Source organism: Phymastichus coffea, unplaced genomic scaffold, assembly GCF_024137745.1.
Source record: "Phymastichus coffea isolate CEN01 unplaced genomic scaffold, Cenicafe_Pcof_1.1 PCOF00003, whole genome shotgun sequence".
Taxonomy (NCBI): Eukaryota; Metazoa; Arthropoda; class Insecta; order Hymenoptera; family Eulophidae; genus Phymastichus; species Phymastichus coffea.
The window spans coordinates 494,909-519,233 of record NW_026706814.1 but is presented as its reverse complement, the minus strand read 5'-3'; the positions used below and the strand labels follow the sequence as shown (position 1 = coordinate 519,233).

The 24,325-nt window shown below is 35.0% G+C and overlaps 1 protein-coding gene across 4 annotated transcripts in view; it reads right to left on the bottom strand.

Moving 5' to 3' along the window:
• The window catches only part of LOC131665082 (importin subunit beta-1), a 534,754-nt gene that overhangs the window by 251,350 nt on the left and 259,079 nt on the right, over positions 1-24,325 (bottom strand). For all 4 annotated transcript variants that reach the window (XM_058936708.1, XM_058936715.1, XM_058936699.1 and 1 more), the window contains one exon: positions 22,303-22,485. In XM_058936708.1, the coding sequence (XP_058792691.1) occupies positions 22,303-22,422 (120 nt within the window). In that variant the 5' untranslated portion in view covers positions 22,423-22,485. The remainder of the gene's footprint in view (positions 1-22,302; positions 22,486-24,325) is intronic.

Genomic DNA, 24,325 nt, shown 5'->3' with positions numbered 1-24,325 from the left:
TTTTTTCACGTAAAATACTGCAATAATTTTTTTTTCGGTTTTTCGAAAAAATTTTTTTTTTCGGTTTAAATTATTTTTCAAGGTCGAAAAAAAAAAGATTTTTTTTTTGATGTAATTTACGATACTTGTTATGTAGTATTATTGAATGGGTGGAAAAAATTTTTTTTTGTGGTTTCTCATCTTTTTAGCGTACCGACTGTGAGAAAAAAAAATTGAAAAAAACCGAAAAAAAAAATTTTTCGAAAAACCGAAAAAAAAATTATTGCAGTATTCTACGTGAAAAAACAAACATTTTTTCTCCTATAAATTTTTTTCGATTGTTACAATTTGACGGAGATAAAAAATGTTGAAAAAAACTGTCACTTCCAGGAAAAAATGCCCGTGCGCGCGTCATATTTGACGAAAATAAATTTTTGATGAGTGATTCAGATAGGGCTTGGTAATAGCTAAAAAATGGTGTACTTTAAATTTTTGTACGATTTTTTTTCCAAAATTGGCTAATTGTCAAAAATAATAAAAAAATTTCAGAATTTTCAATTTTGCATAATTGTTACAAAATTTAAAAAAACAATCGATGGCAACCGTGAGTCATATCATTTGAAAGCTCTCCGAAAGACCTTTAAAACGCACCCACGCGCGTCTCTGTACGTTAATTTCTACCAGAGATATAAAACTTTGAAGTTAGACTGATTTTGCCCGTGGGGGGGTAAAAGTGGCTGACCGGCACTGTACATTTAGGTTGTGTTCACATAATGATGACCTACTTAGTGCAGTCTTAAAAAAATTTATCGATGAATACGGATTAACTCATATGATGGTCTAAAGCAATTTGTTAATCAGTGGTCCGATTAACAGTTTTATAATCGGAAAGCATGTCAATCAATGCAAACATTTACACCTATCAGTTTTATTAGGATTACAAATGTTGCTTTTTGAGAAACTTTACAAAATTATAAATAATTATTTCTGAAAATGTTATTAATTATTTGACAGAATGCAATCAGAAAAAATATCTAGCGAAAATTTGACTGAATTATTAGCAATTGTTCGAAAAGTTTTAAAATTTAAAGAAGACAAACTGAATACGAGGGTGGTCCGATAAGTACTTAGCCTCACCGACCGATGGCGCCACTCTCGCAAAAGAAACATTCTATCACGTACTACAACCTTCTCGATTGATCCCAAGATTTTAGCCGGATCAAAGTTATAGTCGTTTTGTTCTTAGGTGGGCAAAGATTATTGGGCGGGAGTGTATATAAAATTCGTTGATTACTGTTTAATAATGTTTACAAGAACTCTTCGCGTAGCGGATTTTGATTTATACAAATTTATAATTCCTAAGTTATGTAGTTTATTTTTTTATGCTAAATCAAATGAATTACGCGCGTTCGCTCTCAAAACATCATACACAGTTGAGCAGAAGCATCCACAAATTACTAGAGAGTTTAAAAAAGGAATGTTTGGAATAAGAAAATCGTCAAATTCTTTCTCGCGTGTGCAAATGTTTTAACGTTGCAACAAACGATAAATGCCGATGCAACGAGATGATTAACAGGAATAATACATTTTATGAATTCGATAATTGCTCGACAACGATAGGCAAGGAGTCATGGTTTGAGAGCAACAATAATTTCTTATGTCTTTGACATTAGCGGATTGAAAAAAAATCAGGATGCGACATCTAGTTTAGAAAAAAATCGAATATTGAAAGACTACGCAATTGTCTAACGCAATTGTTATTAATGTTGTGACAAGAGCATACCGCTTGCTTTTCGTTTGCCTATCTTTCTCTTACATCTTTTCTCGGCAAGGCACCGTGGCCAGAGTTGGGCACAATTAGAAATGCGTCTTAGTCTTGATTTTTTGTTTCAGACGCCGAAGATTGCCGAGTCGGTCTGAAAACGAAGAGCGTATCGAAAAGAACGTAACGAGAGATGGAGAGAGAGAGAGAGAGAGAGAGAGAGAGAGAGAGAGAGAGAGAGAGAGAGAGAGAGAGAGAGAGAGAGAGAGAGAGAGCAAGCATTGTCTAAGCAGACATGCGACGCACTACTGAAAGCTAATACATAGAATTCGTTCGCCGAATCGTTCCCGAGCATGATGAATTGCCAGCGGTTACAAAGAGTTATCGAGCACATTATTTATGTAGGTAATGCGCACACGATAAAAACAGCGATGCGATGGATATCGCCTTTGATTAGCATTTACATAATAATTAGGCCATCGAATAGTCAATGGTGTAGCGCACCGGTTATTGTATGCAAACCGGACGGTGGTTATAAATTATGTTTCGGCTTTGGGCCAGTAAATAAAGTGACAAAGATAGACACGTATTCGATGTAGGATAGTACGCGCGTTTTATCAAACACGAAAGTGAGATTAAAGTTTGACTTAGTCAATTCAAAAGGATCACCCGTGGGAGTGGAAGAAGGAACAGTAGATAGCATTTGAAAGGTTGTAACATGCATTAACAGAGGCGGTGATACTTACGCGTCCTGATTTTGCGTCTCTTTTATTTGCACGGGGATGGTTCTTCTTTCGCAGTTGGCGCGTGTTTAGTACTAATATTCGATGATGACTAACATCCGATATGTTACGACAGTCAAACGCTACACTCACACGAGTGAAATTACATAATTAGCGAAATTGAATTTTAGACAGTACTGTTAGCGGTAAAGAAGCTTAGGCCTTATATAGAAGTATCGCACTTCGTTATAGTTACGGATAAATCGCACTTACTAGGATTTTCAACAAACAAGAATTGACAGGTCGCTTGGAAAGGTGGGCATTAGAGTTTTAACAGTTATATTATGAAATTGTGTATTGAAAGGGAGCGCTACATCGTGTGCCAGATGCACTTTCGCAAGAATTTGAAGACGACCTGAAAATATGAGCGTTTGATAAGATTCGGGATAAATAATTTCTTCAACGCGTTAGTGACGTTCTCCAAAGATCAAAGAAATTTGAAAATTAAAGAGTAAAAGGTAATACTTTATATCGGTGCATGCGCGATCACCCCATCCACCTGGTAACTAATCGCGAGGAATGCTGGCGCACGACAGTGCCGTTTGATTTTAGAGAAAGGATTTTGCTTTCAAACACCTTGCAATCGAATATCTCGAGGGTATTACTGGTCGGGAGTGTGGTACAGCGTTAAGATGTTTGTAGATGAGTATACGCAGTGTCAGCAGTATAAGGCAGATCAGCAAGCAACGCAAGGTCTAATGGGTAAACACGTGGTAAACATATTATGGGCAGTGATAGCGACTGACATGGTTGAGCTTTAAATACATAGTGGTTTGCAGGATTTATTTACTAAATGAGTCGAACTGAAACTGCTTCGATCGGCAGACGATTCTGCTCTCGCTACCGCGCTAGAAGAGTTCATTCTCTTCAGGTGGAAGTATATTGTTTGTGGTAATACGAGGGCGTGTAAAAGCAAGATACTTCAGAGTAGGTTGCAGGAATACGGTAAAAAACATTCGCTTTGCTCCGCATATCATCAGCAAAGTGATCCGGTAGAATGCGATAATCGGACTTTTTGCATGAATCTCGTCATGTCATAAACACTACGACTTAGGCTTCTACTGATGTATCGCCAGTGTTTTTGAATTTTGACAGAGATCCACGACCGGTAAAGAGCTTAAGGCACGAGATAGAGGCAAAAGCACCAATAGTTAAGTTAGGTACAAAAGCATGAGAAGATAGATTACTGCGTTACGCGACTTACATATAACTTTACCCAAGTTACAATCACCGATTTCAACCAAACTTGGCATATCGTTAGAACATTAAAAAATATTGAGTCTATATTTTTTTATTTTGACGCAATCCATTTTTTTGGGGTAGAAACGACCCCTACCAATCCCCAAGCAGGCTAACTCATTTAATTCTTCTTTGAACCTACATTTAGCGTTATCCGAGAACAACGACTAGGACGTAGTAGTTTTTTGTTTCTTTTGGGGTGCTTGATTAACGTGAGTTCCCTGGCCTCTTATAATCGGGGTGCTGAATTAACGTGAATATCCTTCCCTTTCACGGTCGGAGTGCTATATTTATGCGAATCTCCTCACCTTTCATGTCTTTTTGTACGTAATTGATTGAATAGTACCAATCTAGTACGTAGCGATTGAGTAGGTCAGTTCATTAAACTTATTTTATCCAGAGTTGAGTGGATTAGCCTGCTTGGGAGTTGGTAGGGTTGGTTTCTACTCCTAAAAAGCGAATTCTGCCAAAATAAAAAAAAACACGGGTTCAATATTTTTAATTTTCTAACAATATACCAAGTTTAGTTGAAATCGGTGAGTGGCACTTTGGTTGGGTTACTTGTTAGTAGCCAAATACATAGACTAAGCACAGGAAAAGCAGAAAAAGTTTTATAATAAAGGTAAACATTAGGTACTTTTTCAAGTAGGAGATTTGGTTGAATCGCTCATTGAAAGACACAACCAATGATATCTTGGAAGTGGTATTAAGCTCGAGCGACTTGAAAGAGGAGACGGTGTAAGCTCGGGAGCTGCCTTGGGTAGCTTCACAGTCGCACACTCGTTTTCCTCTTCCTTTAAAGTCAATTAACCAGCAAAAATTGAACCCGGCATACCAGTTTTTTCGACGTTGATTACATGGTGGACGAGAGGAGAAAAGAGGTTAAGACCTACAGATCGCGGATAGGAGGAAGCGTTCAATGCGTTTCAATCTGTCCGCGTGTAACTTTAAAAGGCCATCTCGCAGGCAGGTACCGTCGATGTCTCGGACGATAGAGGAGACTGTTGTGGAAGCAACAAGCACCCACATACTCTCGTTATTTTCGGTTGATGCCTCGATGGAGGCCTATGGAAGTAGAACGGACACCGCAACCAGGCGGGCGACGGAGGTAGTGGGTGTAAGAGAGGCTGTAATGTTCCATCGCCCGTATGAAGAGTGAAACCGGCTGTATGGGAACGACTAGCCCTTTTTTCGATTCAATCTAGCCGGTATTTCCAGGCCGTGAGTTCATCCTCACTTTTGGAGGCCTTGGAGCGGCAACACTAATTGGTAAAAATTCTTTAGTTTTGTATATTCTCTTTATCGTGTTATGGTAGTGATTTGACGCGCGTGGTTACCGTTTCTTCAGTAAGGAATAGTGTTCTAATTTTGTTCTGTCTTTTTAAATATATTAAATTAAAGATTGGAATGTTTGAAGGTAAATGTTTGTTATAGAGTTAAAATTTTTGCCCTTAGCTGTGATCTGATTGCTACCAAATTAGATCTAAGTTACTAAGTTAAGATAGGTTAAGATTCTAATATTAAGGTATTAGATGAGTTTGCGTTATGCGCTGGTTGCCAGTTGCCGGTCGAAAGAAAGAGACTATGAAAGAATCAGGCCATCGTGCGACTATGGGCTTTGAGATAGGATGTGATGTATGCTTTATGACGTATGTGCAGTATGCTTGCTCTTCGTGTAGCTCGCTTCCTCTTCCCTCTTTTCTTGATAAGGCACAGTAGCCAGTATTGAGCGCATAATATAAATACACCTAACTTTTGGCTTTTTATTGAAGCAATCAAAGATTGCCGAGTGAGACCGAGCTGGCCCGAAGACTAAAACTGCAGCGAAAAAGAATGTAATGAGAGAAAGATAGAGAGAAAGTGAAAGAGAGAGCGCACGCACTATGCAGGTCTAGGCAGGCGCGTGACGCAGGATCGATGCCACCTAAAGATGTAGACCAAGTGGGAATGAAGGAGCGCGCGAATCAAGGACCACGAGAAGGCCGCGGCCAGTAATTAGTCGTTCTGTTTCTTCTCATTTGCCCTTTTACGAGCGTTTCATGAAGCCTTTGTGATAAAGAACATACAAAAATCTACACCTTTCTCACGGTAGGCGCTTACATCCACGTACGCTTATCACGTCTGGTGTACTGTGGGTGATATACCAGCTAGGTGGCTAAATTGATTTGCTGCAGCTGTAATTATCTGTGGGTAACAAGTCGAACGCAGAAGAGAGGACCATCCCAGAGACAGCACATATTATTGGTTCTACATCTTTCAATCCAGCACTAAGATCAAGTACTCTTATCTCTCTCATTTATTGTTTCTCTCATTATGGCGGTGCGGAAATAAATAAAGATTTATAGGAAAAAGGTAGCAAAGTGCTCATGTGCCAGGTACCTTATTTGATTGGCGTGTTATTTTATATTTAGTAGCAAGGCGGTGAATTGTCAAGGCGCTCACGCGCCGGGCAATTCGCCCATTTCTTTACGTAGCAATAGTGTTAGTCTTGCCTATTTATAAATAGTGTAAATAGTTAAGTTTAGTTGTTTGAGTTGATTTAAAGTAAGAGATCGTTTGAGTTGTAGTTGTAATAAAGTTTCAGTATATTATAATATTATTATAATATTATTATAATATTATTATAATATTATTATAATATTATTATAATACGCTGATTATATTATTATAATACAGTGATTATTAATAATAAGGTGATGAATTTGATGTAAACGGTGTGTTAATTATTTGTAAACCTTTCCTTTATTTCCTTCTTCAATTGCTAAGAGAACAAGCGCTTCATTTATTCCTCTTTTTAAAAAATTGATGACGACGGTATTAGTAAAGATTACCGCATTCGTTACAGTGTAAAACAAAATTTAAATTTTTTCATTATTAGAATAAACAGCGGTTTTCTTCCATAACTTAAAAACTGATCGTAACACACCTGAAAACATAGTTAATTTCCTTCTTAACCCATTAATGTCCAGCCAAACTGATTTTGTACATCCCTCTTTCAGCACTTATAGATATTGTATATTGAGGCGAAAAAAATAGGTATATTCCTATAGTTTGAAGTGTGCTCTTTCTGGTAGTATGTAATATTTAAATTATCGATAAACTTCATTTTTATGCAGAAAAATATTGTTTAAAACAAAATCATCATTATTATCGAAGATAATATTTTTTCAAATCGAGTTTTCAAAGAGTTATCCGCTTAGAATCTATTTCAAACTGGTTTAGATCGTAGATACGATATCTAAATCTAAAGAATATGGAGTGTCGAAATCACTTTAACTAATTAGACATTTTTATTTCATAAATTTCTTTCTCTCAATCGACGTACTTTACCAAAAAAGTTCTTAAAAGAAAAATTGCTTAGAATTAGCCAGAGAATACGCTGAAGTACTGGAAGAGAGATGTCCAAAATCTATCCAGCTGGGTTGTTGTGGGTTAATGTGAGTAGTATTAAACATGTAACGGAGAAATGCGACCGTTATCGTCTGGGTAGCTCGCAGCCGGCCACACAAATTATTTATTTGGGAATTCGGGAATTTCCAACTGAATAACGCGCCGAGCATAACCGAGTTAAACGCACGGATTCGAAATCGGGATGAGGAGTGATACAGCGGCGAATAAACGCAATACCGGATTAACACACTAATCCTTTCATTGTCAACAATCGACTACAAGTTGGCGATCTTATGCCCATACACTACAAGCGGCACAATAATAAACCTGAACGCGAAGGTGAATCGGTGGTTGGTCATCAACCACCGATCGGTTATTTCATCAACGGCGTAGCCGGCAGATTTGCCGCACTACACACCCGTCAGCTGGCGCCCAAACATGCAAGAGAGAGACAAGAGAAAACATGGCACCGACCTCGACCTTCAGCCTTTCTGATGGCTAGAACACTTCGCAGTCTGACGTCACCGGTGCGCTCCTTCTCGCAGATCGCCTCGCTAGTGTTATTGTCGTCGCTCGTTGTTCTCTCGCTCGTCCTCTTGTTCGCTCTACTAATTTTGCTGCCTCAATCTGTTGTTCCGCTCGTTGTTGTTGTTTTGTTGCTTTCGCTGTCTTTCGGTTATTCGGTACTGCAGCAGCGATATAGTCCGCTCACGCGCGCACCTCGCCGGATACCCACACGCACCGGTGCCGGGTATCCTTCAGGACACAACTGGGCGCGACCCAGCCGCAACACTCCAATTTTCGTTGATGCACCGAGCGTGTCTCCGAAAACGAAAACGTTGACGAGGTCGCGGGGTCAATTACAGAAAACCGTTCACTTCAGCTTAATCCGCGCGCGCGACTTTCTCTGCTCAAAGCCTAGCAGATACTCTCTCGAATAAGATTATTTTTTTGAATTACATTTCGTCGTTTTCAAGCGACTATAGGTTATCATTATCTTTGCACAAAGAGGCCGGTAAAAAATTGTTTACCATGCGTTAACAATAAATATCGATTCAACTTTTCTAGTACAGTGCTCTGACACAGACATTATTATTATTATGTTAAGTAATTTGCATAAAATAGCAGCAAAATGTTTATGTTGAATGTAGTGTTTCAAAAAATCGGCACATTACAAATATTAATGCGCTCGACGAATATCTATGATTAGAAAGGTATAAAGTGTTCCCAGGATTCCATGCATTTATCAGATGTAACTACAATTCTGCACTTTTTAGAAAAGCTAAACTGCAACAATTCAAAATATTTCAATAAAAGAAGGAATTTCAACAAGTATTTGCTAGTTTGGGCAATACAATATTTAATAAAAGCGATATCTTCGCAATTATAAAATTATAAATATCGAGGGAACCTTATTAAATAAAAATTTTTTTTTAATTTGAAGCTTCCTGCTTGCTATCTTGCTATACCGGGCTTTTGCAGTAAATAAAAAAATTACACCATATTGCACATATGTGGAATAACACAACATCGCCAGATTTCACTCAATTTGAGCCCGAAAAAAACGATGGATTTTATTCAAGAGTAAATATGATTTTTTGTGATTTAAAGACCCTCAATTTTCTCCATCAGTAAAAGATATCATTTTGAATGATGCAGATTCAGAAGATAACTTTCGATTTCGAGTTTCTAATTTCCACTTATAGTTTAACTTGCTTATTTAAATGTATAATTTTCAGTGGATGACGGTCAGTCTGACTATAACAGCGATGAAGACATTCATTGTAAAGAAAATATACAATATGATGAATATGAAATCGAGTCACATAAAGAAATTTGTCAAATATAAAAAGATTTTTTCCTTGCGTAAATTTTTCATGTTAACTTTTCACTTTTCGATGTAAGTTTCACTCGACTCTCTTTATTAATCAAGTAAAATATCAGAAATATTCAGAAGTATATAAGATATGAAGAATGACGGTCGTTGCGCGGCGCCCTGAAATACGTATTAGACCTCCGGACTTGACTGTATCATGATTTCTTCCACTTTAACCTTTTAGCTGCGAAGTTGGTCGCTGTATGGACTACTCTTAGAGACATAGAATATTTGAAGTTCTTAGATCACATTGGATATGCTGAATACATAATAAGTAGTTTGTAAATTTTTCAAAACATTCTTGACTTTGAAATACTGATTCTCAAGGTCAAATTTCAAGGAAAAAATCAAGGAAAAAAATAGTGAAAAAAATCACTGACGCAGTCTTGACCTTGAAAAGCTACACTGAACGTTGCATTTTATTTCTTGCATAAGCGAATGTTGGAGATGACTTTGAAACGTCATTGACGCACTAAAGTGAGAAAAACCGTAAAAAAACATCCTCAAAGCATTTTTGACTAAAAGTCTATTTCAAGGTGAAACTTTAGTTTCCAGTACAAACGCACTGGTCTGCACCTAATATCTGAAGGTTACATAAAGTATACTACGGCATTCATTCTCAGCATAACCTGAGATTAGAGAACGGCGAAAATGCGAAACATTTTTCGATATTTTCGTCTGGAAATACAACTTTGTTGGTGTACTAAGTACGAAGCAAATATTATTATATATTTGAATGTGAAAAAATTGATTTTTTATTAATGTCTACAAGAGAACCAGCACTCGGTTTTTTTCTATAGAGGAAATAATTTTTTACTCGTTCACTTTCATAATTTTATAATATAATGTAGCAGATTGCTTCTTTCCATTCAATATTTATTATTCTGTAGGATTTTTTTAGTATTTATATAAGTTTTACTATTTTTATTTTCCTTCAATGTTGATCCACTAGTGTCTCGTACTTTTATCTTCCATAAAATGACTGAAAATGTAGCTTGGAGTAGTGGCGAGTCCAAATCAGAAAATGAAATATTAGAAAATGAAGACATTGGTGAAATCGAATCACAAGACTTTTATTATAACGAACTTCAACTGTTTGATGATGCGCATTTTTACCTATTAATTAACGATTTTGATGGTAGTTCCAAAATGAACCTAAATATCTCTTTTTCAGGAAATAAGCCAATAGACTATTTCAAATATTTTTGTGAGTCTTCTTTGCTCCAAAAAATTGAAGAGGAAACAAATTGTTATAAAACTCAAAATCCTATCACTAAATCTTCCCACATGAAAACTTATTCTCCTGTCACAAAAATTTTCTCGGCGTTTCGATTCTAATGGGCCATGTCCAAAAGGGCGATGTGCAAAGTTGTATTTAATTTATATATTTATTCAAATCCTGCCAGTTTGTATTTTCATAATAATGAAGATATCATAAATCATCCTTTAGTGAAAATAAAGCCAGTAATAGAACACGTATAAAAGAAATTTTCGACAGTTCTCACTCCAGGGAAACATCTGTGTATAGATGAAAGTTTATTGTTGTCGAAAGCTAGGCTTCGATTTAAGTAATATATTCCTTTGAAGAGAAATCGCTTTGCCATCAAGCGCTTCTTGCTTTCAGACTGCGAGACAGATTTCGTATTGGGTTTTGTGGTTTACATTGGAAAAGACACTGATTATCAGAAGTTTGATTTAGGTGTTACTTGCGATATTGTAGCTCACTTTTTACAGCCTTACTTTTATAAGGGTCATGTTGTATATATAAACAATTGGTATAGATCTCCTGCTTTTGCAGAATTTTTATATGATAGTGATACAGGTATAGTGAAATCAAATAGAAAGGAAATGCCAAAGTTTGAAAACAAATTAATCCGAGGTGAAATATAAGTCTCTTATAGTTATCAGTGGATGGCAGTGAGATAGGAAGACAAACGTAGCGTTCATATGCTTACAAGTGTACACGAACTTGAATTCTGCACAACTGCAAAAAAAAGACAGCTAACAAATGAAGACATTATAAAGCCAAAACATATTCAAGATTACAATCAAAATATGACTGGTATCGATAATATTGATAGACAACTACCTATCACAGAATCAGTGCGAAAAACAATAAAATCGTATCGAAAGCTTTTTTTCATCTTATTCATCTTTGTCTATCTAATGCATTATATAAGGGATAAATGAAAGAGCTACATCATTTCCGTCATTTCGATTAAAGGTAGTTCATTGTTGAAACTCGATCTTTTCGCAAATATACCTCCTTATAATGATCCTCCGACTCGATTAGTCGGCCGCCATTTTTCGAGGCAAAGTACAAGACAGAGATGTCATATAGTATGTGTTCTTTGCGTAAGGCTGTACATCGCACAGTATATCTCTGTCCCATTTATGATGTTCCTCTAGGCGCATCACCATGTTTTGAAAAGTATCATACAAAAGAGACATTACCATAAACTCAATTCTTTTGACCTGAGAAGCAAGAGCATTAACCATAATAAAGCACCCCAACATGAGAGGCAAGGGGACTTACGGAAATCAAACACCCTAAGACGATCACTTTTTTGTCAAGTCCACGTCGTTAATCCTGACATGACATGACAAATTTTTTTACATTGTACATTACGTTGCGTGCGGGGCTGGTCGATATATGGACGAGCAGTCAGATCAGCGATTCGGTCTGAGATATCAAGTGATATTATGTATACATTTTACATATTCTGAAAGGTTAATTTTGTACTGAAATTTCTCACAGCCTAAAGGTTAACTTCACACACAACAGATCAGAGACTTTACTCATTAATAGTATAAATTTAAATTGTCATAACTTTTCTTTGAAATGTAAATTTCTCGAAATTTTTCGCAGATTCGACAGCTTCTGACGACCCTTTAGCTTCCACTTGCATTTCTGACAATTCTTTCATGCTTTTTCTCACTGTTCTCAATATTAACGTAAATTTTCAGCTATGTACTCGAACAGGTTTAATAGTTTTAAAATTCGCATATTTAATCATCTGTTCACACACTCCATTTCCAGTGCGCCTTCTGATAGTTAGGCTCTCGTTTTGCTTTCGTCAATTGGTTCTTTTGCACGCATAATATTTCATGCACCGAGGCACGTCGACGGGGATGCAACGAGCATTCGCATACGTGCTACGCTGACCAGCATGTGTAACGGTCCTATCTATGAGCTCTTCTCTTATTTTCACTGGATTACTACAACCCGCTAAACTCATAAAACTACATATATCAATTAGTATATTAAATGGCACCACTTCTCATATTATAAGAGATAAGATTATTTAGTTCTTTTTGATATCTCCGGTTTAAGAAATGATAACATACATGTAAATAGTATAACGAGCGGCCAGACCCTCGTTATGTCTCTCTCTCCCCACACATAATTATAATATATATATATATATATATATATATATATATATATATATATATATATATATATATATGTGTCATATAATTATCCCACTTGTATGGCAGCCAAAGGTAAGTCAGAGAGAGCGCTAATAGAGGGCGAGCTAGAGAGAGAGAATTCGGGAGGCCTGCGCGACGCGCGCGAGTAGGAGAGTGTTGCAGGAGAAAGCCCTGCGATAAGAACTCTCTCTTGTACCGGCGACTTCGAAGCACGTGGACGTGTGACGAGCGGATATACGTGCTTACGACCTTTTGTGATCTGCGACTATTTCCGTGGTGTTTCTGGCGAGTGCGCGAGTGCCCACTCGGTGTGAGGTTTAGTGCCGAGATTGCCCAATGTTTTGGCGAGCTAATTCCAGCGACTACGCGTGCGAGCCTTCAAAGCCGCCCGCCTCTTGACCGCATTCGAGTTGCGTACTGCGCGTCCTCGCGGATCACGTGCGAGGCCGAGAACACCGTCTCCAGGGCTGACTCCGAGACGTCATTGTAAGTACCACCTCGAATACGTGTCTCTTTCGCTAGCTTTTCGCCGCTCTCTCTCCCGCTTACGCTGCGTACTGACTTTGTACTATTCTCTGTAGTAAACTCAATGCTGCTCGTACATCTGTTTTCTTTCTCTACGCTTCCTTTTTACCTATTGTAAACAATCCCGTTCCGTGCGGCTTTCGCACCTGAATTTCGTGATCGCTCCAAAGCGCCCATAGGACTACACGACGCTCTCCGCGGGCCAAGGTAACAGACGCTGCACGACGACGTTCCTGTTGCTGCTGGGTTAGGCTTTGCGCAGCCTATTACGAGGCCCACACCGAGCTGTTTCTAATTCCCTCGTAATTTATATAACGAGTGACCCGCGTCGGGTCAAAACCCCGTTATAATAGTGATATGGAAAGCTGGAGAGTAGTTCTTTCTGATGGTTGTTTTAGATTTGAAAAATAATAAAAAATGGCGATGTTATGGATACTCAAATATTGCGAATAATCGTATTTTTTCGCACTTTTAGGTTAGAATTACTCAAAAACCTGACGTGATAGAGTAATTCTGAAACCAGATTTGAGTTATATGCCGAAAATTACTTCGGAAATGGTTATTACTTAGTCTACAACAAAACCATGCTAACCGGTGTTATTAATAAATTGTTTATATTATTTATTAATCACTATTCCTGATTAAGATTGAAAATTAAATGAATCAATATATTTATATTAATATAGTAATATGCAGATAATTTATGAAAAAAGTTATAATCTAAATATCATATAGTTGAAATTAAAAACATCAAGTAATGAAAATGTATAAATACTTAAAAATTCATTTAATCGACAGTCGTAGGATTTCTATATCTTACAAGTTTTCGCTCAAAATTTCTTTATTCTACGGATTTTCCACCGAAGTATCCTAAAGTCAGGGCAATTTAGATCCAACAAAGTGATTATTAGTGAGTGAAAACTACAATCGGTAGTTTATTATTGAGATATTGAATTAGAAATAAGTAGATTTTTTTTTAATTTCCATTGTACTTATAATCTTTCTTACTACAATAAATAAATATTATAACTCTGACTCTACATTACATGAAGGTAGGGGCTGTCCACAAATTACGTAACGTGAAAATTTCAAAATTTCATGACCACTCTATCTGTCCATAACGCAACGATAACAATTCTACATTACCCTGTCTGTTTGTTATGATAATATAACGTTCGTCAAAATAGAGAACAAACTAAAAAAAAGATCAACTTACATAGATTTATCATCTTGATTATCCACGTAATAATCTAAAATTATCTATATCATTATAAATATAAGAAATAAAAACTTGTTATTAATTAAGTTGTAACGGGGTGGTTATCCTACGAAATGAGAAATTTATTAACGCACAAACTCCCACGATGCAGAACTAACCGCTGCTCCGTTAAACACGTATGGTTATACGTGTATTCGCCTTTACGTTTGATACTTTCGTTTCTGTGTCTTCTATTCAACCGAGTTGAACTCACCTTAAATCACTTGACTTGTGACACTCGATATATCTTCAGTATGAATAACTTAATGCCTAATCCGCCTAATCCCCTAGATGAAATCGGATTAAGACTTAAGCCTTTATAGATTTATTAACTATTAGGAAACAAAATGACGTAAACTGCGAATAAAGTAAATAATAATAAAATTAACAAAGTTTAATTAATAAAAACTACAGTCTTTTATGGGCCGAAAGACTAACGCACGCGATATAGGATTTACAATTATTGTTAATAATTCGGTGAGGGAGAGAGAGAGAGAATTCGAAAATTGCCGTGAAATCTAACGCTCGGCGCGAATACAAAAAATTACGCTCGCGAAAGACAAAATACTTTCGAAAGTATTTTGTCGCATAATAATAAAGGGAGGTACACCTACCCTGAGGTGCAATTACGGTGACCAGCCGTAATTGTTGTTGAGAATCAACGGTCGATGCTTCTCAAATATCAGCTGCGTTGCCTCGCTCAAAATTCTACTGCTGCTTTGATGCTGCTATCACTCATGCACGCCAAAAATCCAGGAAACTTTATAACGAATAACAGCAAAACACAGTGGAAAAACTAAATCACGGTGATACCTTCACGAAAGCAGCTGAGGTTTAACTGAATATTCAAACCGACGCGCGCCCCCTCTTTCTCTTAGTGGTTCAAACTAACATCGCGAGTGTACCGCATCGCGCATGGATTGATTAATCGCAGCGACTTCCGTTGCAAAGTAGAAAAAAATTTATAATAGCTTTTTACATTTTACTTTTTAACTTTGGCGTCACCATGCACGCTGTTTGAATTTATGTAAAGCACCTCACATACATAGATTACACAGCCCGACGTGAAACTTGCTCATTAGATGAGACTAGTTATTTTTGATAGATATTTGATCGCTAAATTCAAATCTAACCTTAAAATTACTCTATCACATCAAGTTTTTTAAATATCCTAACCTAAAAGTACAAAAAATGCTGTTTTTCGCTGATTTTAAGGTACAATAACATCTTGAAAAAATTTTTTTTGGAAAACTGAGTACGTTATCTTTAAGGAACACTCTTACCCTCTAAAACCCTTTTATTAAGGTTCGAATATCTTTTTTTCTGTCTAAGTTATGGTCATTTGAAGTTTACTGTTATAGCAATTTTGTTAAAGTCTTAAAATAGAGTGAGTTATTTAAAAAATGATATAACGTATTTTCAAATGATATAACGTATCACCGAATCCAAACCATGCATCTCGAATCGCGAATAAGCGACTAAAATAACGGCGAATAATTAAAAACCGAAAATTATTATCTCGTTAAAAAAAAGGATGTTACAATATAGTGGCATTTTACTGCTCCTGAATTTTTCAACAAATATGGCTTGATCAAAAAGCTGCTCAGTAATTGGCAAAAAAGAAAATGTGATCCAAAATGTCTATCGTTCCTAACTTGATCAATAAGAAAATCGTTATTGGTCAGACTCGTTAATTCAGATGTCTAATACCCTTTTTAATTAACTCGTATTTAGCGGTAATTTACTTCTCTCTACCTCTCCTTCCATTCGTTATGTTAATACATTTCGACTCTTATTTAAAGGTTACTCTACTTCATGACCTCTCGATGATAAAGGTGGATTCTTGGAAGCGATTCTTTTGTTACCCTATTTCGTGGATAATTTCAAGTGTCTTTACTATTTTTTTACAGTTTGCCAAATTCATGTTGGTATAATTAATTTCACTATTTACTGTCTGATCATACATACATAATGTGATTCAATTTATGTGTAAGACATATAATGCTATCATCATAGATAATATGTATTATTCTACTTTGTATATAAATACGAATATACAGGGTGAATCATTTTAATTCATGGACCCCCATAACTCAAATTCTATGCATAATGCAGAAAAATAGTTCAAAAAAATAAGTTGCTCAATACAAAGTGGGCTATATTTTGGTGGCTTTAAATTTGACCTTGAACATGATGGGTCAAGGTCATTCCAAGGTCAATGTTTTTTTAAATTGGAACCCTTTCTTTTCATCTCAAATTCGGATTCTGCGTTAAATTCTAACTAACTAACCCCCCCACCCCATCCCAAAAGTCATTTCAACGTCAACCTTACTTTTTAAATGGAACCCCTCATTTTTCGTCACAGGTTTAAATTCTACGTGAAATTGTACGTTCAGATGATGGGATATTTATGGGGTCCGAATTACCCTCACCCCACCCTCAAAGTGATTCTGTTTAAAGTTTCCTCCGTTGTTTTCAATACATAATCGTATTCGTCTTTCAAATCTATCTACAGTTTTGAGCAACACCACTCGAGGGATGGCTTCACAAGCTATTCTAATTCTGTGCCTCGTATTGTCTATGGTCCTTTGAGTATGAACTCTCTTTAGAGCATGAACAACGTCTTTTAATAATCCCCACAAATAAAAACCAGGCAGTGTCAGATCTGGAAAGCAAGTATGCCATTCAACTGGACCTTGTCATTCAATCCATATAGGGGTTTCCATTAAAAAAAGTAAGGTTAATCTTGAAATGACTTTGGGGGTTGGGTGGGGGTAATTCGGACCCCATAAATATCCGATCATCTGAACGTACAATTTCACGTAGAATTCAAACCTGCGATGAAAAATGAGATTCCCATTCAAAAAGTAAGGTGACCTCGAAATAACTGTGGGGATGGGGTGGAGATCATTTAGTCCCCACACATATTACATGATATTAGCGTAGAATTTAACGTAGAATCTGAATCCGAGATAAAAAGTAAGGGTTCCTATTTAAAAAAACATTGACCTTGGAGTGTCCTTGACCCATCATGTTTAAGGTCAAATTGAAAGTCACCAAAATATGGCACCCTTGGTACTTTGTCTGAATTATTTTTCTATACTATGCATAGAATTTGAGATACGGGGTTCATAGATTAAAATGACTCACCCTGTATATAAGTCGATTTCACTCTAAATACATCATATTTACAATTCATTGCTTATTGAGTATTAGTCATGTCATAAATACATAGTCGGCGATCGTACATGTATATTGTATTGCGTTTATATTTAATTATACGGATATATACAGCGTAGGCCATTTTAATCTACTATCAAAATACAATAAGTCTTTACAAAATCCAAGAGATGGCGCTCGTCACGCTTAAATTATGATGTTTTTGGCAAGCAATACTACTAACTAAATATTGTACAAAGTTTCAGCTCCATTCATTAATTCGTTTTTATGTGAGCGTTAGTTGAACAAAAAGTTATTGGTTTATTTGAAAAATAGAAAAAACAGAGTTTCGAGCGTTGATAAAACATTTTCATTTGAAAGGCCTTACACCAAAAGAAATCACAGTTGAGTTGAACGCCGTTCATGGCAAGTCTGCTCCTGTGTTTAAGACTGTTTATAACTGGATAAATGAATTTAAACGTGGCCGTACAACAAAAGATGAACTTCGTTCAGGACGCCCCGTAGAAGTGAGTACGCCCAAAATGGTCAACAAAATCCACGATATGGTGTTGAGTGATAGAAGATTAAAATTGCGAGAAATAGTTGAGGCCACAGGGGTATCAAAGGGTACAATCATTTCAGTTTTGCATGAAAAATTGAGGATGAAAAAAATATCAGCAAAATGGATGCCGCGTTTGCTCACTATTAAAAACAAACGAACCCGCGTGGTCACCTCTGAGGCTCTTTTGGCACGCATACGTCGTAATCCGGAAGACTTTTGGCGTCGAGTCGTAATTGTAGACGAAACATGGGTACATCACTACACTCCTGAAACCAAAGAACAGTCCAAACAATGGATTATCGCAGGAGAATCAGCCCCAAAGAAGGCAAAGACAGTAAAGTCAGCTGGCAAAATTATGGCCAAGGTTTTCTGGGATGCGTATGGAATCATCTACATCGACTACTTGGAAAAGAGCCAGACGATTACTGGACAATATTATGCGTCATTATTAGGTTAGCTGAAAGAAAAAATCAGAGAAAAACGTCCTCACTTAAACAAAAAAAAATGCCTCTTTCTTCAAGACAATGCTCGAGTTCACACGTGTGCAGTTTCAATGACAAAAATTAACGATTTAAAGTTTGAATTAATTGACCATCCACTATATTCGCCTGATTTGGTTCCCAGTGACTTTTTTTTATTGCCCAACCTCAAGAAATGGCTTGCCGGACAACGATACACGTCGAATGAAGAAGTCATCGCTGAAACAAATGCCTATTTTGAGGGTTTTTAGAAATCATATTTTTCTGATGGCTTAAAAAAACTGGAAGGCCGTTTAATAAAATGTATCGACCTTCAAGGAAATTAGGTTGAAAAATAAAAAAAAAATTACATACGCAAAACTTTTTTTTCCTTCTTTTTGTAAAGACTTATTGACCCCCCCCCCCCCCGTAATAACATAGGTACCAACACTGTTTTTCCCTAAAATGCTTTTTTTACTGTTAAAAACTACATTAAAAAAAGCATTTCATAACAGAATATTGAATTTAAAATGACAAAGTTTTCTTAACAAAAAAGGTTTTCTCAGGCTCTCTGCTCGCCCTCTTGAATCAACAGGTAGATTTCTTCTATGGACTTATTTATTTATTTCTTCTACCAGATCTTCAATGGTCTTTACCTCATTAAATTTGGCGAAATTCTTGTTTTGGTACTTACATTACAGGACTTCATTTGGAAAATCCTCATAAAACATCTCATTGACTCAAGTATTCAAGTTCCTATCCTCACCTACCCCGCAGACTGATAACTTAGTCATGAGTCAACAAAAGTAGAAATGACCAGATCTTCAATGGCCTGAAACTCGCTCAATTTAGGGTTGTAAAAGTTTGTAAGGGATTTTCATTCATCAAAGTGACGTGATTCGTAAATTTCAAGGTTTTAATTTTTTATTAATAAACCAAATCACATATCAAATTTTTAAAACAACTATAATAAAATAGAGACTCTAAGAAGTAGCTTTCAAATTTTTCGCCTCAATTTGTTTATAATTCTCTTGTTATAAGCAAGATAATCCCCTCCCCCCGTTGCAACTTTTACATATTCGCACAGTCATTGTCTGTTTTCGCGGTCCTGTTTTTCTATATTTTCGATGACAGATCAAAATTGATAAAAATGGCATTGATCGCATGCAACTAATATTAATTTTGATACTCCTTAGATCACCTTTCATAATTATAAACAGGTTCAGAGAAATAACAAAAATAATCGGCTGCATCATAACCAATATACTAAAGTGCAGTAGCTTAATGAACAAGATTTTTATCTACGCATAGAATTTGGCCAACGAATGATTCAAGATATCTAGAATGACGAGAATTTTTTAAACACAGTACTATTTACAGATGATCCCACCTTTGGCACAGATGGAAAATTTAACATGTATAATAACCACTATTATGCAAAAGAAAACCTAAATTTGGTAGTAGTTAATAGGCAAAAAAATAGGTATTTTAAAAATAAATGGTGTGGCATTTTAGGAAATCGGTTGGTGAATTTGATCATATGGTCACTATTTATATTTTATTCAACAGATACTAAACATAAATGGGTTTCTATATTTAGATCGACCCAGTAGAAATGCCCAGAAATTTGAAAGGGTGAAACTATCACGATTTTTTGCAAAATAGTCTGCCACGAACGTTGAACGATTTGTCCGATAATGAAAATATTTGGTATCAACATGTATAGCAGGATTCCTCACAGAACTGACGCTGTGAAAGCTCTACTTGATCACATATTTTTAAATAGGGTTTGGTAGGTAGTTTTCATAATCCTCCAGATTCCTTCCTCTAAGGTGCTGTAAAAGATTACATTTACAGTACAGAGGTAGAAAATCTAGAGGTGATCTTGAAGCTAGAATGGCAGTCGCTCTTGAATCGATCACGTCCAAAATGTTGGAAGCAACGAAAAGAAATTTTGTGCGTCGACTGTACTGTTGGATAGAAGGTGGCGGCGCACAGTGGGGATTGAAAACGGTCTTCACTAAATTCAACTTTCAAGGCGAACCATATGTGGAAATTCGATGAATTTTTTTTTAAATAACTATTGAATGATTCTGCAGAGATCTCTCGAACCCAAATATAGATATTGTTTTTTATCGTCTCTAACTGACTATGAAAGTAAATAAAAGCAGAAATTCGTGGCATAATTAATTTTTTTTTACGCTAAAACTAATAGTGATCGATCAAAATGTGGCTTAAAATCTCATCTTCTAACTTCATAGAATACGTGAAAATTTTTTTGACCCAAAATCTAACATGTATTTCTTTTAAAGGTCACTTGAAGGTCAATACTATTTTTTATGTCAAATTTGCGGCTCATTGGATTTCAAACATGCTAAATCACTAACTTAGAGTATAATGTATTCTTTTCTCAAAGTAAAAGAATGTTTTTCGAAACACAGTTTATTTACTCATTGAAACCAACTCCCTGCAATATATATATATATATATATATATATATATATATATCAAAGAATTTGTCACATTAATGTGCTAAAAATGATGCAACAATGGGTTTGTGGGTTTGTTGCATTGAAGAAAATCATTTCCTGCACACCAAATTAGTCATGTCGTATATTTCCAATTCGAAGAATAGTCGTTTAATCGTAACAAATAGTATTGACCTTCAAATGATATTGAAAAAAGTACCTACCTTCCAGTTACTTTGAGAAAAGAATACATTATACTCTAAGTTAGTGATTTAGCATGTTTGAAATCCAATGAGCCGCAAATTTGACATAAAAAATAGTATTGACCTTCAAGTGACCTTTAAAAGAAATACATGTTACATTTTGGGTCAAAAAAATTTTCACGTATTCTATGAAGTTAGAAGATGAGATTTTAAGCCACATTTTGATCGATCACTATTAGTTTTAGCGTAAAAAAAATTAATTATGCCACGAATTTCTGCTTTTATTTACTTTCATAGTCAGTTAGAGACGATAAAAAACAACATCTATATTTGGGTTCGAGAGATCTCTGCAGAATCATTCAATAGTTATTTAAAAAAAAATTCATCGAATTTCCACATATGGTTCGCCTTGAAAGTTGAATTTAGTGAAGACCGTTTTCAATCCCCACTGTGCGGCGGACATTTCGAACATGTTCTTTGAACTGTAAATATTAACTAATTCTAATCAAGCTATTTGATACGAAAAATATATTGTATTTTCTTTTTGATTTTTCACATCTGAATGAAAGAAATTTTTTATATATTTATTGTTCTGAAGTTAATTGTATTCAACATGAAAAAAAAAGAAGTCTGTAGTTTGTAAATAGTTTGTAATATAATTATTTGTTTAATGTTCACTGTCTTATGAGTAACTACTTTATTTTAATTATTGTTCTAAATAAAATTTATTTGTTCTTGAATTATATGTTTCAAAAATTAATTAACCATAAAAATTAAGTATATAAAATTTTAAACCACAAATACTTTCACACTTTCAATAATAAAATTAAAAACTGTCAATATGATATTAGAATTAGTTCACGGAAATTGTTGAAGAAAAAAAAAATCGAAAAAAGTATACGGAAAACACAATAAAAAGTTCTTAAATAAGTATATGAAAAAGGCCTCGTATTTTGAGAACTTTTTGAGAACTATTTTGTGTGCTTTTTTAAGAACTTTTTCGCGGACTTTTTCGAGAACTGTTTCTTGTACTTTTTTGCTGACTTTTTCGAGGACTTTTTTGAAGACTTTCTCGAGGACTTTTTCTACGAAGACAAGAACATGTATAAAAGATAAAAAAGATAAAACTGTACAAAAGACCTTAAAGCAGTCTCAACAAATATTTACAAAAAATTCATATGTATATGTTTACATTATATTACTTACGTTTTTTTTAATATATTCTCTGGTTTCTAAAGGACAGTTCAACCATCGTTGTTGATACCGTGATTTTACCGTTAAATCTTTTGAGGTAAGTTGATTTTTCAATTGCAGGCCTGCAGCCATCCGAGCGACCGGGCTAGCCGCCGCAGTAACGAGCACTCCACTTAGCCGTTGGATAAATTCGTGCTATAAACAAGAAAGAGATATGTATTCATTTTACAATACGAATATTTTAAGTTAACAATATTATTAATTTTACGTTCAAAAAATTTGTATTGTCTTTGCAATGGAATTATTTGGGTATAAAGATTTTATCTTCAAAATTCCAACGACATGGACACTATAATGATCACATGGCTAGCAAGTGGCTTGATCTTACAAAAGTTATTAATAAATACTAAACAATTATAGAAAAAAGCCTATAAAAGTATCGAATCTAGTTTAATATAAGTTATAAAAAATAAAAGATTTGATAAAATCAGCTTGAGAACTAATTGCAAGTTTACATACCATTGCGATACGCACTAACACAGAACTCAAGCAAAATCGATGAAAAAATAGACACTTATTGACATTTTTAAATACGAGTATTTGTATATATATGCAGAAATGTGTAATATTTGCTGATGATTAAGATAGATTGATAAGAGAGAAAAAATACGTCAGAAGAGTGTATATGGGTGAAATTCAAAAAATTGTAAATACATGTTTTTGGGCCCTAAGTTTTTTATGGAAACTATATCCACATGTCTACTTAATATAGTTCGTTAACAACAACCCTAAACAACTTGTTCAGATACTAAAACATTATTTAAAACACTAATTTTGGTCTGCATGACCGAAAAACAAGCAAAAATGTCCTCGTGACACGCGTCGTGGGCGCAGAAGTATTTGTTTTTCAAAGAAAAATGTATTCAAATAAATATTTATTAAAAATCTACTACAATGATTTTTGAAGGCCTTACAACAAGGAATCGAATGGTGGGGTGCAGAAATGCAATAACTTAATAAATAGTGTTCAAAATTAAGCTTAAAGTTATGTTTTTTTTTTGTCCTTGTGTCACGCTTTCGACATTTTATGGTATAAATATTTAAGAAGTCAAAAATTAAATGCTAAATGATTTCAAATATTAAAATTTGTTTATTTTCTATCAATTGAAGGGGTTATTGGTATGATAAGTTGTATGTTAGGTGAAAAAATACACTTAAATAAGATCGTAAAAAAACGTACCTTTTCTCATGTCCTCGTATATAATAAAAAATATTATCGCGATCGAGTAACGGGGAAAAGAAAGTACACGCCAAGAGCTTGAAAATGACTATAAAGTATATATTATTATTATATGTATCGATTACAAAGTAACAGCATTGAATAAAAAAAGAAATATAAATGTCCTCGTGTCACGCTTTTAAAGTTCAGTATTTCAAGAACTGTTTGATGAATTTGAAATAATTGAACGGCATTTTAAAGGCGACAGCAAATACTGCAATTTTATGTATTTCAATATTACATAGTATATTTTATAATTTTTTAACTTTATTTATTTATGGTAAAAATTTCTAAGTAAAAAATTGTAACTGCAAAAAAATAAAGTAAAAAGTATTAAAAATATTTAAAAATGCAGAAAACAATAGTATTTACCCGTACCTTTCGAATGCCGTTGGATTTCTTTAAATTCATCAAGTCGTTCCTGAGATATTTAAGTTTAAACTTGAAACTCTAAAAAAAAAGAAATTAAAAAAATTTTACGCCGCCGTTTTTAAAAAAATTCAAAAATAGCTCGCCCATTCTTGTTTTCTTTTTATTTATGATATATATAAACATATAAAAAGATGTAAAGTAAAATTAAAAAAAATTTTTTTTCATTTTTGAAAAATGTCATTTTAGCAATTTTTTGAATTTTACCCATATATGAATGACGTTCTAATAACTTATATTCTCCGCAATAAAATTAATGCAACACCTATTTCCGAATAAATAAGGGCTCAAATTCGAAGATCGATATTTCAGGTAAAAAACGTAAAA